The sequence below is a fragment of the Paramisgurnus dabryanus genome, chromosome 11, assembly GCF_030506205.2.
Source record: "Paramisgurnus dabryanus chromosome 11, PD_genome_1.1, whole genome shotgun sequence".
In the NCBI taxonomy this organism is placed as follows: domain Eukaryota; kingdom Metazoa; phylum Chordata; class Actinopteri; order Cypriniformes; family Cobitidae; genus Paramisgurnus; species Paramisgurnus dabryanus.
This window is the reverse complement of record NC_133347.1, coordinates 28,714,995-28,731,599: the sequence shown is the minus strand read 5'-3', so window position 1 is coordinate 28,731,599 and position 16,605 is coordinate 28,714,995. Positions and strand designations below refer to the sequence as shown.

Genomic DNA, 16,605 nt, shown 5'->3' with positions numbered 1-16,605 from the left:
AAATTAGTTTTTACAGGGTCAGGTAAACAACAAGCCCCTAAGGCAGTGGTTCTCGAACGTTTTCGGGTGCAGCCCCCCTTGTGTATGGTGCATCCCTTCATGGACCCCCCAAAAAACATTTATACATTTATTGAATAAAATGAAAACATTAAATTATACAATGTAATGCTTTTGGGTAGAAGCCTTATTTTTCTGAGGTTGAATTACACAGAATGTATGATAAATTAATGTATTTACTAAGAAGTTACTCAGTTTGAGAACCAATGCCCTAAGAGTACTTTTCTGACCTGTATTATGTTCACAAATGGCTTCTTAACTAGTTTTGTAGTGTCGGTCCCTTTAAGAAGCGCCGTTACATCATCGCGCTGACGCATCTGTCTTGTTTCTGCAGGACTCGTGCGCGCTCATCATCAGCCGCATCCGTACATCTACACGCAAGCCAAACATGATGTCGCGCGCATCATTGGCCCGCGCACAGGGCTACCACACATCCTCAAACAAACTTCAGTGGAATACTGCAGTGCAGCGTTGACGGTAAATAACAGGATGTACTGTAAGTGAATTTCATCCTGGACGACTCTTAAGTTACATCCATTTCATAAACTTGACTGTAATATATCTTGATGGATGCTTTATTTATTTCATCAGAATAACTGAATGATGTTCTAATTAAAATATATATATCAATAACCCAATCTCTAGTTTCTACATAATAACTATGATTATTATGTAATACGTGTGTATGATCGACAGGTTTGCGACGGAGTTTTAGTCTGAGGTAGAAGTGTTTTGGCTGATATCAAATGATGTTGTTGCATAATTTCTGTCCGTGCCCTTAACTAAACGAGGACGATTCACCTGCAACAAATGGGGTGTGGTGACGTCATACATCCGGTCTCATTATGGCCCGAAACCACTGAAGTCAGAAGTGCTTCTTAGCGTAGATGCGTAATACTCAAGATATATTAAACAGGCAAACGTGTTATCTAACATAGTTTATAAAATTCTGTTGTGGGTACATCTCAAAAAGTTTTCTGGGATATGTTTTTTATATGTGTTTTTTAGATACTAAAGGGATATTTCACCAAAAATATGCCTGACATTTAAACAAGAATAATGTTGTTTAATAGAAAATAATAGATTTAAAGGTTTCTTTCTTTTGCTTTTAAGGATCCCATTAAAAGCAAAAAAATCTAAATAATAAGCAAACATTTATTTCTAACCAGCTTTCTAAATGTTCTAACAATTAAACATTATTTATTAAACCTTAAAAAAGCATTTAGGGGCATACTGAGAATATTACAGGTCAGTCAGATTCTCAGAATGATAAATTGAAGGGATAGTTCACCCAAAAATGAAAATTATCATTTACTCACACTCTGTTATTACAAACCTATTTAAATGTATTTTTTCTGATGAACACGAAGGAAGATAGGAAGAGGAATGTTTTTTAACCAAACGGATCATATCATAAGCCCCATTCACTTCCATAGTATAGGACAAAATAATACTTTTGGTTATAACGTTGTGGTTACAAACTTTCCTCAAAATCTCTTCCTACGTGTTCATCAAAACAAAGACATTCATACAGGTTTGTAACAACATAAGAGTGAGTTAATGATGACAGAATTTTCATTTTTGGTGAACTATCCCTTTAATTTATCATTCTGAGAATCTGACTGACCTGCAATATTCCCAGTATGCCCCTAAATGGTTTTATAGGCTGTAATAATGTTTAATTGTCCCTAATGAACAGTTAGAATAGAAAAGAATAGATTTAAATGTTTGCTAACATTGGTATTGCAGTGACAGAGATACTTATTATTTAGATTTTTTTCTTTTAATGGGATATATATATATATATATATATATATATATATATATATATATATATATATATATATATATATATTTAAATCTATTATTTTCTATTAAACAACATTATTCTTGTGTGTATATATATAAATCTATTATTTTCTATTAAACAACATTATTCTTGTGTGTATATATATAAATCTATTATTTTCTATTAAACAACATTACTCTTGTATATATATATATGTATATATATATATATATATATATATATATATATATATATATATATATATATATATATATATATATATATATATATATATATATATATATATATATATATATATATATATATATATATAAATATAAATATATTATTTTCTATTAAACAACATTATTCTTGTATGTATATATTTAAATCTATTATTTTCTATTAAACAACATTATTCTTGTGTATATATATAAATCTATTATTTTCTATTAAACAACATTACTCTTGTATATATATATATGTATATATATATATATATATATATATATATATATATATATATATATATATAAATATATTATTTTCTATTAAACAACATTATTCTTGTGTGTATATATATAAATCTATTATTTTCTATGAATCAACATTATTCTTGTTTAAATGTCAGGCAAATTATTATCACACCTACAGCATAACTATCTTAAGCACATTTTTTAAAGGATGACTGTGCAGACTTCTTAGGAACAGAGCAGAGTATGTTAGAAATAGGTCATGCTAGAAAAGACATAATTGTAAGTGAGTCTGAAAACCTATTATAAAATAATATATAAAATTAACTAATCAAAATATATTGCCTGCTAAGGAGAAACTGTGAAACACTCAGGCTATCATGATGACCCTTGACAAATGCATAGACATGAGAATCCTCCAATTGCAATATTACATTTACTGAGAATGTTAAGCAAATATGCATAAGCATTAAAATGAATCTAGAAAGGCATGACATTTATAGTTTGTGCTAGCTTTGAGATGGCCGCCCGCCGGTATTACGTCAGTAACACCCACACACACTCCTGTCACTACTTCATGTACTAGAGACAGTTCATCATTATGTGAGTGTGTGAATAGTTCAGTGTTATAGAATTTGTCAGCTGTTATGTGTGTTTGAAAAGCTTATTTTGTTTTTTGTTTTTGAATGAATGGTACACACACACACACACACACACACACACACACACACACATACATTTAAATTTCTTTGAGACATGCAATATCCAGAATAAAATGTGTTTTTTTAACAGTTTAAATCTAAAATGTGTGTTGTGGCTCTGTGTCAAATGGCAACTAGCTTCTTATTGTACAGAAGTGGCTTGTTCATTACACGTGGACTAATATTACGGCCACAGATGAAAATCATTTAATAACCCTCATGTCATTCCAAACTCACATAATAGACCAGAATATCTGTGCTGCTTTAACCATACATTAAACAGTATGTATCATATGTAGTCTGTACGATGTCATACGATAGATAAAAAATTTAATGTTGCTATTTTCTAGGCAGATATGGCTGGGAACTATAGTCGCATTCTGGCGTAATAATCAAGGACTTTGCTGATGTAACATGGTCGCAGCAGGTGTAGTGATATTACGCAGTGCGTGAAAATATTCCCCTTGGTAACTTTCAATAGCAGGGGACTATTTTCTCGCAGTGCGTAATATCACTACGCCTCCTGCAGCCATGTTACAGCAGCAAAGTCCTTGACTATTACGCCAGAATGAGAGTATAGTTCCTAGCCATATTGCCTTGAAAATCGCAACTTTTAATTTTCCGTCAGCATTAGTACACAATGCAACTACAGAAGAGTCAAGTTTAAAAAAAAAAAAAAATCAGAACTCTTTAGTTATTTTTTTAGTGCAATGCTAATGGTCTAATCAGATTCAATGGATTGTGCTAAGCTATGCTAAAAGTGCTCGTGTCAGACCCAGAGATCGGCTGAATGGATTACAAAACTGTAAGAATCAAATGTTTAACTCTAGGGGAGCTGGAAAATGAGCATATTTTTTAAAAAATTGAATGTCCCTTTAATCCCTTATATTTGTGTCTTAGAGATATTTATCCTCCCTGTATCTCTGGAGACACGGTGAAAGGCAGTACAAACCCATGTCCCTCTCTTCTAGCAGAAGGCCATCTGCTGGTTCTCGCAGGTAATGACACTTTTTTGCATTTAAATTTCCGCATAGTAAACAAAAATGTAATTCTAGAAGATTAACACTGAAGGAAGGAGTCTTGGTATATCATTAAACACTTTGGTTGTTTTCATAAGAAACACACAGAAAACTGTAAGTTTTATGTAATAATGTAATGTAATATATTCAGTGTTGACAGTTCTATTAAGACATGACCAGTTGACTGTGTAAAAACTTTTGTTTTCAAGGTTTCACTGACAGCATGTGTGATATATCAGAGCTCAGCTGTCAATGTGTGTTTGTGTCACAGAAGGTCTGCGGCCCCGAGCAGCACTAGACACTTGCATGGTGACTCGTCTGTCCGGAGCAGTTATTCAACAACACCCTGCAAATGCACAGAGAGCAATACTGCAACACGTTCAAACCCAGCCACACCACGGTAAGCACACACATGCTGTACTAAAGGCAAATGAGATTTATGTCTGACTTCAGGATCGTGTTCCAGATTGAAGACTGTAGTTAGAAAGTGCAGTATAAAAATAGACTTTACGAACAGAGCAACCTTGATGGATGCTATATATTTATATTAGCAAAGTGTGTTTAATGGGTTTATTATAGGGCTGGGCATAGATTAATCTAGATAATAAAAGTAATTTTTTTAATATATAAGTTAGTGCTGTGTGTAAATATTATGTATATTTAAACACACAGACACACACACACACACACATATATCAGAAATTGATTATTTATATATATATATAGAATATAGAATATATATATATAGAATATAGAATATATAAAATATAAATGAATATATATACACATGTAAATGTTTCCTAAATACATACATGAATGTGTGTGTATTTATATTATGTTACCATATATATATATATAACGCATATGTTGTGCAAAAAAATTTCTTTTATTTTTATTAATCTTTAATCTATGCCCATCACTAGTTTATTATGTTTTATTTTAGAAATGTGAAAAAAACTATTGTGTCTCATCACTAAGCATGCGTTATTTGTTCATGAAATGTGCATAGAGGTGTTTTAACGAACAAATCATGATTCAACAAATACTTTCATACTAAAATTTATTTTAAATGTACGCAAAAACGTAAGAACAATTTAGAACACAAGGAAAAAATATATAAAACATTTAACACAGATATATATTATATAATGTTCTTTTTCCTAGTTCATGATTATTGCGTAGGTGTGGTGAAAGTTGTTCAGGGACGTTTTTGTGCATTGACTTGAATATTGAATAACGTTTTAAATAGCACAGTTGAGTACACTTAGGTTTATTTTAAGAAGTACTAAAGACAAATTTTTTGCTTATTAAAGCGTAACTAAACCCTAAACCAACTTTCTTTAGTTAATAATCTGTAAGAATGGCGCTTTATTAGTGCTGTTCATTGATTTAAGTAAGTTTGTTGACATTTGGGTATAAAGTGTTTCAATACTACAATATATGGTGTAAAAACGTCTGAGTGCTGCCCTCTTCAGGTTGAACGGTGGCTACTGCAGTTGAATTTTCCTATTGGATGTTGGGTCCAAAAAATGACTCGTGACGTAAGCAGGTTCAAGATCACCACGCCCTTGTTACGATCTTACCACACACTTAGGCCCTGTCCCAAATGGCACACTCTGGACTTGTGGACCTCCTCAGAGTTCACACTTTGATGACATCATGTAGTGCAGACCTAAGGGACCCTTGACGCGAGTCCAAGAGGGTGCACCGGAGTGTCTTTTGGGACAGACTCGAGCGTCACCCCGAAAATAGGAAGAAAAGTTGCCTATCAGTGTGAACTCCTCCCTTCCGTCTGCTGATTGGTCTGATTGCTCTTTCGCAATGACTTCTGGTTTGGTAAAGTGCACGAAGCCTGCTACAGTGGGGGCTTCGCTGAAGACCGCATCAAGGGTGCAAAGGGGGCGCTGATGAGCACACTTCAGGGCATAAAAATGATAAATGTGACACCCTACGGACTCGTGGACTAAGCGAGCAAGCGCAATTTGAAGCCACGAGACCGAAAGTCCACATGAAGTGTGCCATTTGGGACAGAGCCTTAGTTCGTCCCCTCTATCTCCTTGGGATCTGCCCACTTTTCTTGCATTTTTCAAATATTGCCAGTGGGTGGAGTCAGGCTCTGACCAGGGGTTTAGTTACGCTTTAAGTACAAAATTAGTGCAAAAATAGTACATTTACATTTAAAATAGTACATTTAAGTTCAAATAGGTGTACTTTTATCACCTGCAATGCAAAAAATTATTTTCAAGAAAACATTTTCTTATTATTTTTGTCTTGTTTTCAGTAAAAATATCAAAAAATTCTTAAATTAAGATACTTTTTCTTGATGACCAAAATGACCCAAGAAAATAAGTATTGTTTTAGACCAAAAATATCAAATTTAAGTGATTTTGTGCATAAAACAAGCAAAGAAAATCTGCCAATGGGGTAAACACATTTTTCTTAAATTTAGTGTTGAGGAAAATATTCAAGATTTTTTTGCTTACCACATTGGCAGAATTTTTTGCTTGTTTTATGCACAAAATCACTTAAATTTGATCTTTTTGGTCTAAAAACTAGACTTATTTTATTGGGTCGTTTTGCTCAACAAGAAAAAGAATCTTAATTTAAGAATTTTTAGATATTTTTACTGAAAACAAGACATAACTAATAAGAAATTCTTTTCTTGAAATTTTTTTTGCAGTGTAAGTTGTTACATTGCAAAAAATGTTTTTCTTATTTTCAGTAGAAATATCTAAAAAGAAGATTTTTCTTGATGAGCAAAACGACCCAAGAAAATAAGTCTAGTTTTCAGACCAAAAATATCAAATTTAAGTGCATTTCTGCCAATACATTTCATATATTTTATATATTCAGAAATACTAAGTAAGAAAGTGATTTTTTGCAGTGTATTCCTTAGGCCTCATCAGGAAGAAGAGCTCTTCTTGTAGCTCATGTTGGCTCCTTTAATGCCTCTTATTTTGAACTAGACGACAAGTGAAGTATGCAGCCTGTAGTGAGAATCACGGGATCCGTCCGCCGGCACCCGAACAGTATCTCACCCCCCTACAGCAGAAGGAAGTGTGTATTCGGCACTTACGAGCTCGGCTGAAAGAAAATGTGGAAAGGCTTCAGGACCGGTCAGTAATGTTTCTCGAAGCAATTCAGTTTTACTGCTTCTTACCTTTCTAGCACTATAAAATCACAGCCAGAGTATCCTACACGCACATATGCTTACTAAAATGCATGCTAGGATCTCATAAACTCGTAAACTTAAATTTTTTGCATACAAACCTAATAATGTGCCATATTGGCATCTGCCAATATTCGTTTTCTTAATTGTCCACTGATGAAGGCATTATTAGAAGCATGATGCAAGTGTGAACAGTATGTCCAAAATCAGTATGATATAACCAGAAACTATAGGTTTGCTGTATGTCCTTATATATGTGTTTTTCTAACTTGACAGAGATTCTGAGGTCGAGGATTTACGGATGCGACTGACTCAAATGCAGGAGGATTGGATTGAGGAGGAATGCCATCGCATAGAGGCCCAGCTGGCCCTGAAAGAGGCTCGGAAGGAAATCCGGCAGCTTCAGCAGGCCGTGGACACAGTTAGGTCGAATCTAGGTGTCCCTGAGTCAGAGCAACAGGACTGTAAGTCTGAAGGTTTAGGTACAGGTAGGATAGGGCCACGAATCGGGGCATCTAGGTCTTGTGGCTGCTCCCCAGCCCACACTATGAATCGCAGTGCCACTTTCACCAGGCTTAGTAGCGAGACGTCACCCTGCACCACGGACCGTAATGGAAACGTGCATTCCACACACTACATTCCCGCCAACAGAGGCGCGATGACGTTACCTAGAGGTGACGGTCGCACTCATCTTCTTCTGGAAGCGGCTCTGCTGCCTGAGCATCTTCCACATGCACAAATATGCTCGGCTTTGTCGCGATCCTCCACCTGCGAGAGGTTGTGCGGCGGAGAGGCGATACTGCCGGTTAGTCGATCTTGCCATGCCGTGAACAACAACTGCAGCTGTGGCCCACATACCTACCTCCCACATCACCATCTGTTTTTGCACCTCCCACAGGAGGAAGCACCTCCTCCGCCTTCCCCACCTCCAGCGCCCCCTAGTGCATCAGAGGTAGGTGACAGGCCAGGGTACCGTTCACAAGCTTGCAGTCCCACCATAACCTGGATTTCCGAAGAGGGTGGAGGCGAGGAGCTGAGCATCATCACTTCGGCAACCTGCGGCCCAGATGCTGAGCCGCAAGTATTTTCGCCACCATCTGCCGCTCAGATGTCGTACATCACAGAATCTTTGCCGCTTGAAATGACATCATCGACAACGACGCCTACAGTGTTGACCATACCTCAAGTTCATCAGCCTTGCACCAGAGCTTCACCACCTTCAGAGGAAGCCGTGTTCGTCGATGATGAAGATGGAATGGGTGGAGCGTCTGCCTCGGAGGAGGAAGCAGAATTCGCTTCTCCTCAGATGAGCCATTGGAGTCGTTACTTCCTAATCGATCTGTTAGCTGTGGCTGTACCTGTAGTGCCCACGCTCGCATGGCTTTGCAGAGGGTCAAGAAATGAAGGCATGCCCATGTACAACATGAGCTCCCTGTTGCGAGGCTGCTGTGCCGTGGCATTGCACTCTTTAAGGCGAGCCGGCAGCAGATGCGATCATGACCCCTCGGGAACAGGAAGAGCAAAACCTATTTGAAAACATCGAAAAGAAAATTAACTTCATCTTGGGTTGCTCTTGGCTAAATAATATTTTCGAGTCAAGTAGGTCTTAATCCATTATACCAATGCTTGTTTGGGACAATGATCGAGGGAACCTTATTTGCACAGACTGTTTGCTCTTGCTCATTTCCACCATTTGTTTTCCCTTTTCCTTCTGGCTCTCTTCTTATCTGCATAATTTCCTCTCATTCTAGGCTGAAACCGAGTTGGCAATACATAGTCATGGAGCAAATAAGCAGCAATAAGTTACAAGCCGAGCAGAGAACGTACAGATCCCTATTTTGACAGGGATCAAGTTTAGGGATGTTCATTTCAGTTCATTTTCCTGACTGACAGCTGCAGCTTTCAGCCCGAATATTAACCGTTAACTGACAAGATTTTAATATTAATTTGTCATTGGGTAAAAATACAGTTGACAATACAAACATTTAACTTGATTTTAAATAATTTATCATACAAATTATTATTTTACCAATAAAATAATAATTCACGTCATTTACAGGCCATTTACAAATTAAGGATAGAAAAGTGCACTGCAAAAAAAGATTTTCACGAAAAACTTTTCTTAGTATTCTTGTTTTCAGTAAAAATATCAAAACAATTCTAGTCTAGTTTTTAGACCAAAAATTTAAACTTTAGGTAAATTAGTGCTTAAAACAAGTAAAAAAAAATCTGGCAGATTTTTTTTCCTTGTTTTATGCACAAAATCACTTAAATTTGATATTTTTGGTCTAAAAACAAGACTTATTTTTTTTGCTCATCAAGAAAAGCATCTTAATTTAAGAATGTTTAGATATTTTTACGGAAAACAAGACAAAAATACTAATAATTTTTTTTTTGAAAATCTTTTTTTGCAGTGTGGTGAAATCTCTGTAGGCACATGCCGACATGCACTGTGTCAAATATTTTTTTTCTTTTAACTGATAATATTAATTGGTCATAAATTCTTACATTTGGTTAACCGGTTAATATGAACATCCCTAATCAAGTTAAACGAATTCCTTTACAATAAGTAAGGGTTCTGTGTGTAGGGATGCACTGATACAAAAATGCATTTCAAAATAATTACACAGCATGAACATCCTCCACTTTTGTTTGTCAGGATAAAATCTGCCCTGATCATCGGCTGTTTTTAAACAATCGTCCAATAGTGGGAAAAAATCTGCCTACCCGCTTGTTAAGTCATGACATTTGGAAAACTGTTTCTGAGTCCATAGAGGATATTATATAAACAACCGTTTATGAGCACTATTTATTCATATTACACATTTACGCAAAAAAAAGAAACACTTACAAGAGCAGTGTCCAAGCTCACAGAACCACAAAAGCAAAATATTAATAGTTTATACAAAATTATGTCCAGGAGTCCATGTTTGGTCATCTTGGATATTGTTATAGAGATAAAAGGATTAGGTGTTTTTGAATTGTTATACACTGCAAAAAAAATGACTTTCTTACTTAGTATTTTTGTCTTGTTTTCAGCACAAATATCTAAAAATTCTTAAATCAAAATGTATTTTCTTGATGAGCAAAATGACCTGAGAAAATAAGTCTAGTTTTTTTTTAAGACAAAAAAAGTGAAAAGTGAATTGGTGCTTAAATCAAACAAAATATCTGCCAATAGGGTGAGAAAAAAAATCTTGAAATAAGTTGAAAATGTTTTCTTTAACACTTAATTTAAGAAAAATGTTCTATATCTGGAAGATATATATTTTTTGCTTGTTTTAAGCACAAATTCACTTAAATTGTATGTTTTTTTGTCTAAAAACTAAACTTATTTTCTTAGCTCATCAAGAAAATAAAGAAAAATCTTGATTTAAGAATTTTTTTACTTAAAACAAGACAAAAATTCTTGTTATTTCCTTATGGCATTTGAGGTCAGTTGGACCCGAAAGCGGTGGATGACGTCAGACTTTTAACAAGCGGATACCGAGTATAGGCCGATATATCTGTGCATCCGTAGTTCTTAGGACTTTGTTCTTTTTCCATTACATTCTCATTATTAATTTTATTTATGACAACGTGAAGCATTATGTAATTCACTGTTCTGATGACATGTACTGAAACTATACTTTCTTATTTAACATTATATTGTAATTTATTTACATATTTAAATTATAGAATACGTAAAAAAAAATTGTTTAAAATGTCATATTTTATTGAAAAAGTATTGGACTGTAAAGATTTAAACATTTTCAGGTTTGAGAGGGAACTCAGGTGACAAGATAGAGAAATTAATGAGGGCAGAAATGTTTTATCAACAATAGTTGTCATAATGACATCATTTGTAATATCGTAAGATTTCTATTTAATTAAAGTAAGATTTTTGCTTAATTAAAAAAATAAACTGATAATTGCTGCATGCATCCAGCCAAATTAGTAAAATACTTATGTGAGTGAATAATACTGGCATATCGGGAAATTATTATAAGGGCTGTTTAAGATGCATGTTAGCTAAATTACTAGTAGTTTGGTATTACTTTTAATTGACATTTGGATAGTTGGTCTTGATTTGTGACCCTGGACCACAAAAACAGTCAGAAGTCAAATGGGTATATTTGTAGCAATAGCATTATAGATTTTTCTTTTATGCCAAAGATCTTTAGGATATTAGGTAAAGATTAGGTTCCATAAAAATACATTTTATTTACATTAAAGGTGATTTTCTCAATATTTGTTTTTTGCACACTCGGATTCCAGATTTTATTTGCCAAATATTGACCTGCCCTAACAAACCGCACATCAGATGATGTATAAATTTAAATAAATAAATTAAAAAATTACCCTTATGAGTGGTTTTGTGGTTTAGGGTCGCATTTGAAAATGTGTTGCAAAATGTTTCCCACCAACACTTCCTCCCTGGTTGTAAATTTTGATTGCTTAGTTCAATCACTCTTTCAATGAAGTTTCATTAAAAATAAGACCACTTAAAATGTTGACTTGCTCATTTGAAGCAAACCACTGTGCAATGTCAAACATTACAAGAAATCAATTACAGACGGGTACGGATAAATGTAATGGGTCAGTGTGCATAACGCTAAAGAAATGAAAGTCAAGCAATCATACAAATATCTTGTTCATCATCATGGCCTGTTGATTAAAACTTTGGTTACGCAAGAAGGTTTTTAAGCACATTCATTTCTTTTCAGAACCACATTTCCAATCAACACACCACAGACCACTTTTGTGTTTTATTAACAATTTATTTTCAAGTAGTTTATTGTTTTATATTTAACCAGATTTCCCCACCAGAGTACGGTTACCAGCTCAGCAAAACCCTGTTGCTGTGATCGTGTTTACACACAGAAATCAAATGTAAAAAAACAGGAGGAAACAAAGAGAGTTTGTTTCATAGTGAATATCCAATGATTGAGAGCATACCAGTAATGATGTCAAACAGGAAAAAAATAAAAAGACAACAAAATATACAAATGTATAACAGAGCTAAGCTAAGTGGTATCGCTAATAACACCAGCCCCTTTTGAGGATCACGTGCATGTTGTTGCCATGTTCCTTAAAAAGGTCGACCTGAAAGAAAAGGAAAGAGGTTTGTTAAACAACAGTATCATGGTCATCAAGACTTAAATCTAAGAGCCTGTTAAATAAACCCCAAAGTGTTTAAGCTTTTAAATGACTTGGACAAGAATACTCTTCTTTAAAGATCATCCTCAAGTTATTAAAGCTACCTGCAGGAACTATGCACAATAACAAGGAAATGTTTTGACTGGGGTTATACATTGACTAAACAATTATAATAAAACATGTGCAAGACAGTGTACTTACCCTGAAAGAATGAATAGGGAATAACCTGAGTCCAACTGTGGGGGCTTTATTCCAAACCAATCAGCTCAACGTCGAATATGAGGGTGGCATTGCCGGGAATGATGCCTGGGTGCCCCTTGCTCCCGTAACCAAAGTCTGGAGTGCAAGTCAGCTTGGCACGCTGCCCCACACTCATCTGTTACATGAAGAAAAAGTCATTTAGGAAACTTCTCTCTCACATAAATACCAATAAAGTGCCATCCTGTTATCCTCTACATGAGGCTCAGCTTGGCAAAGCTCCAAAAAGCACATACATAAATTATTTATGTAATCCAAATGACTCCAGTGGGTTAATATATTTGTCTTTAAAGCAAAGCAATACACTTGTAAGAGGCAACTTCATATTTTGAGCTAATTTAGCAATTAATCCATCGTGTCACTGATATCTAGGATGGCGTTTGGGTAATTATAAGGGAATTTTCGGATTTATGTAAATTATTCCTTAAATAGATTCTGTTAAAAAGTGTTATGGACTGGATTTCAACATTTTAAGTATTTGTCTATTACAAAACATAATTTTTTTCTAAATAGGCAAATAAGATTACTATTTTTTTTTTTTTTTACAAAAAACAAGCACACAAAACATATTGTACAGCACATTAGTCAACAATTCTGTGTTTTTAATCAACACAACCCAGCAAACACAGAACGTTTTCCTAATGTTAGTTTTTGCTTACATTTTTGGGGACCAAATAATAACGTTCTTGCAAAGGAATTTTAAGTTTTATTTTTGCAACCATAAAATAACGTTCCCATAACGTTATTCTAACGTTTTATTTTCGTAAAAAAAACTTTCCTGGCTAACCAAAAACAAACCTTGGAAAATAACGTTCTGGAAACATTTTTGGAACCAAAAACGTTGCAGGTAAACATAGGATTGCACAAATCTGACCGATTGATTGTTTGTTATATGACTTTGTAGTACCTGGGCAACTCCCTCATCCCATCCACGGATCACTTCCTGTTTGCCAATCTTGAATTTGAAAGGCTTGCCCCGGTCCCGGGAGGAGTCAAACTTGTGTCCATCTGTCAGAGAACCTGTCAGAAATGTAAATGATGCGGTATCATCACATGACTTCAAATTCAATCAAAGCAAAATCACAATGTAATATTCTGAATCATTAACACGTGATTTATTAGCATAATAACCCCGACTGACAGCATTATAAAGCAGCATTCATTGGCGCGTTTCTTATTCACATGGTGCGTTACGTTTGACGCTGTTTTAACAAATCAAAAGCATGTAAACATTTCGAGAATTACATTTCTTTAAAAAAAGCATTGGAATTATCACCATAACCGCAGTCGAGTCGTACAATATTTGAGGATCGCTCGCGCGTTATTTACGTTCAAATAAAAACATAAATATATTTGATCCGAAGCATCTTTAAGTATTTACGTGCGATTTAATCGTTTGTGTGTGTGAACCGTTCGGACGCGCCTATAATGTCCCAAACGGCCAGCGTTTGAAACACAGCCCACTTCAGCATAGCGTTAAATGACGACGGTACAAAACAGGCCGCGGTTGATCCGAACAGAATATCTGAAAGCTGTTACCAATGCCACCGATAAAGACGATGGAAACAGACAGATATGTTAGCATGTTAAAGATTCAAACCCACAATGAGCCGATTGCGGATGTAAAACGATCCATTGTGTTAATGAGGCTAATCAGCTAATGCTAGCTCAACGACTCACTGACCATTTACGCGAATCATTCAGCACAAACATATAACTTACCCACATAGTGCACGATACACGTCTGTCCTTTTTTAGGGAAGGTACTTCCTAAAAACATTCAAATGGAGAAAATATCAGAAAATTGTTCTTTAAACCATTTGGGCAATGGGCTAGCTACGGACTTGATGTTTAGCTAACATGCTAAAGTCCGTTATGGGAAATCCGTCAAAATTGTACATTTTAGAAGTAATAATATTTTTCTATATTGCATTATATTATCAGATAGCGGTAGGATTTAATCTTTTACCGTCTCCAGGAGTAATGGTTTCGACCTCGACTCCCATTCTGGCTGGCTGCTTGTTTTTACTCCTGAAGCTCCGCACACAAAATGCGCTTCAATTCAGTAATTGTGATTGAGGGCAGAAAGCCCCTGCCTGCCTGTATGCGCCACATTTGAGCTTCATACGCCCCTAGCGGACAAACAACGAACAACACGTCATCTGTCAACCCGACTGAAGTTACCATGGTAACAGTTTTTCTTAAAAGATCATACTTATTACAAGCTTGTCATGAAATGTTTTCGCTTAGGTTGGAAAGTCCTCTGCTCTTTGCCGATAAACGAGGTTTACTTTTATCAATAATTTAATACCAATCTGCATTCATTTGAGTATTATTGCTTCTGGATTGTGCAATTTAATTCATAGAATTCCTACAAAGCATGTTGTCTCCCAAAAACCTATATTTTTTGTCACATCTATAATACCAATGTATGTTTCCATCATCTAAATGGAAAACACAAGTATATAAACTGATATTTTCTATATGTTTTTTTTTTTTGACTGAACATTTCACAATCATAGCATTGAAATTGCTCAAATCAAAACAATATAAAGTTCAATAATGTACAATAAGAGGCAAGGTCAGTCAGCTGAAGTCATAATTATAATATTTCATGCCATTCTTGATCTGCTATAGTAATAACATTACATCATCACTCTGCATTTGATGTTTGTATCTTTATGTGATTTGCATGAACTTGTGGTAAATGTGGCAAAGACAAACTATTAAGATATTATCTGATCCTAGAGGTTATAATGTATGCTGGTGTTTATTCACGACCCCTTTATTGCTCACAGAAATATTTAAAAGTATTAAAGGCATTGGTAACACTTTACAACAAGGTTGTATTTGTTAACTTTAGTTAATGCATTGGCTAACATGAAATAATCAATAGTTTTTTTGTGTGTGTTAATATTTGTTAATGCCAATACCGTTATTCTGCATGGAGTCTGTAAGTTTCCCGCCAAAGCCTCAATTTTAATATATACATTCACCTAAAGGATTGTTAGGAACACCATACTAATAGTGTGTTTGACCCCCTTTCACCTTCAGAGCTGCCTTAATTCTACGTGTCATTGATTCAACAAGGTGCTGAAAGCATTCTTTAGAAATGTTGGCCCATATTAATAGGATAGCATCTTGCAGTTGATGGAGATTTGTGGGATGCACATCCAGGGCATGAAGCTCCCGTTCCACCACATCCCAAAGATGCTCTAATGGGTTGAGATCTTGTGACTGTGGGGACCATTTTAGTACAGTGAACTCATTGTCATGTTCAAGAAACCAATTTGAAATGATTCGAGCTTTGTGACATGGTGCATTATCCTGCTGGAAGTAGTCATCAGAGGATGGGTACATGGTGGTCATAAAGGGATGGACATGGTCAGAAACAATGCTCAGATAGGCCGTGGCATTTAAACGATGCCCAATTGGCACTAAGGGGCTTAAAGTGTGCCAAGAAAACATCCCCCACACCATTACACCACCACCACCAGCCTGCACAGTGGTAACAAGGCATGATGGTTCCATGTTCTCATTCTGTTTACACCAAATTTTGACTATACCATCTGAATGTCTCAACAGAAATCGAGACTCATCAGACCAGGCAACATTTTTCCAGTCTTCAACTTTCCAATATTGGTGAGCTTGTGCAAATTGTAGCCTCTTTATCCTATTTGTAGTGGAGATGAGTGGTACCCGGTGGGGTCTTCTGCTGTTGTAGCCCATCCGCCTCAAGTTTGTGCGTGTTGTGGCTTCACAAATGCTTTGCTGCATACCTCGGTTGTAACGAGTGGTTATTTCAGTCAAAGTTGCTCTTCTATCAGCTTGAATCAGTCGGCCCATTCTCCTCTGACCTATATATAAAGGCATTTTCACCCACAGGACTGACGCATACTGGATGTTTTTCCTTTTTCACCCCATTCTTTGTAAACCCTAGAAATGGTTGTGTGTGAAAATCCCAGCAACTGATCAGATACTGAAATACTCAGACCGGCCC

General features: G+C 35.5%; 2 protein-coding genes across 3 annotated transcripts; one reads left to right on the top strand and one right to left on the bottom strand.

Moving 5' to 3' along the window:
* Positions 1-384: 384 nt before the first annotated feature.
* Positions 385-12,103, top strand: snpha (syntaphilin a). 2 transcript variants are annotated; one of them, XM_065247705.2, is made up of 5 exons: positions 385-534; positions 3,921-4,018; positions 4,311-4,439; positions 7,006-7,155; positions 7,485-12,103. In XM_065247705.2, exons 2-5 carry the CDS (start codon positions 3,975-3,977, stop codon positions 8,740-8,742), a joined length of 1,581 nt encoding a protein of 526 aa, XP_065103777.1. In that variant the 5' UTR covers positions 385-534; positions 3,921-3,974; the 3' UTR covers positions 8,743-12,103. The 2 variants fall into 2 exon arrangements, with proteins under 2 accessions (XP_065103777.1, XP_065103776.1); XM_065247704.2 differs by having other exon boundaries at positions 385-553.
* Positions 11,948-14,716, bottom strand: fkbp1aa (FKBP prolyl isomerase 1Aa). Its single transcript, XM_065247706.1, has 5 exons — positions 14,575-14,716; positions 14,328-14,375; positions 13,513-13,625; positions 12,549-12,723; positions 11,948-12,293 (listed from the first exon to the last, which is right to left on the bottom strand). The coding sequence occupies exons 1-4, from the start codon at positions 14,609-14,611 to the stop codon at positions 12,595-12,597; spliced, it is 327 nt and encodes a 108-aa protein (XP_065103778.1). The 5' UTR covers positions 14,612-14,716; the 3' UTR covers positions 11,948-12,293; positions 12,549-12,594.
* Positions 14,717-16,605: the final 1,889 nt, after the last annotated feature.

Excerpts from the sequence above, each read along its gene's own strand:
- snpha (XM_065247705.2), top strand. The coding sequence starts at position 3,975 with ATGTCCCTCTCTTCTAGCAGAAGGCCATCTGCTGGTTCTCGCAG. Across the intron at positions 4,019-4,310 it reads CCATCTGCTGGTTCTCGCAG|AAGGTCTGCGGCCCCGAGCA; the intron begins GTAATGACACTT and ends TTTGTGTCACAG. Across the intron at positions 7,156-7,484 it reads GTGGAAAGGCTTCAGGACCG|AGATTCTGAGGTCGAGGATT; the intron begins GTCAGTAATGTT and ends CTAACTTGACAG.
- fkbp1aa (XM_065247706.1), bottom strand. The coding sequence starts at position 14,611 with ATGGGAGTCGAGGTCGAAACCATTACTCCTGGAGACG. Across the intron at positions 14,376-14,574 it reads AACCATTACTCCTGGAGACG|GAAGTACCTTCCCTAAAAAA; the intron begins GTAAAAGATTAA and ends GAATGTTTTTAG. Across the intron at positions 13,626-14,327 it reads GTGTATCGTGCACTATGTGG|GTTCTCTGACAGATGGACAC; the intron begins GTAAGTTATATG and ends CATTTCTGACAG.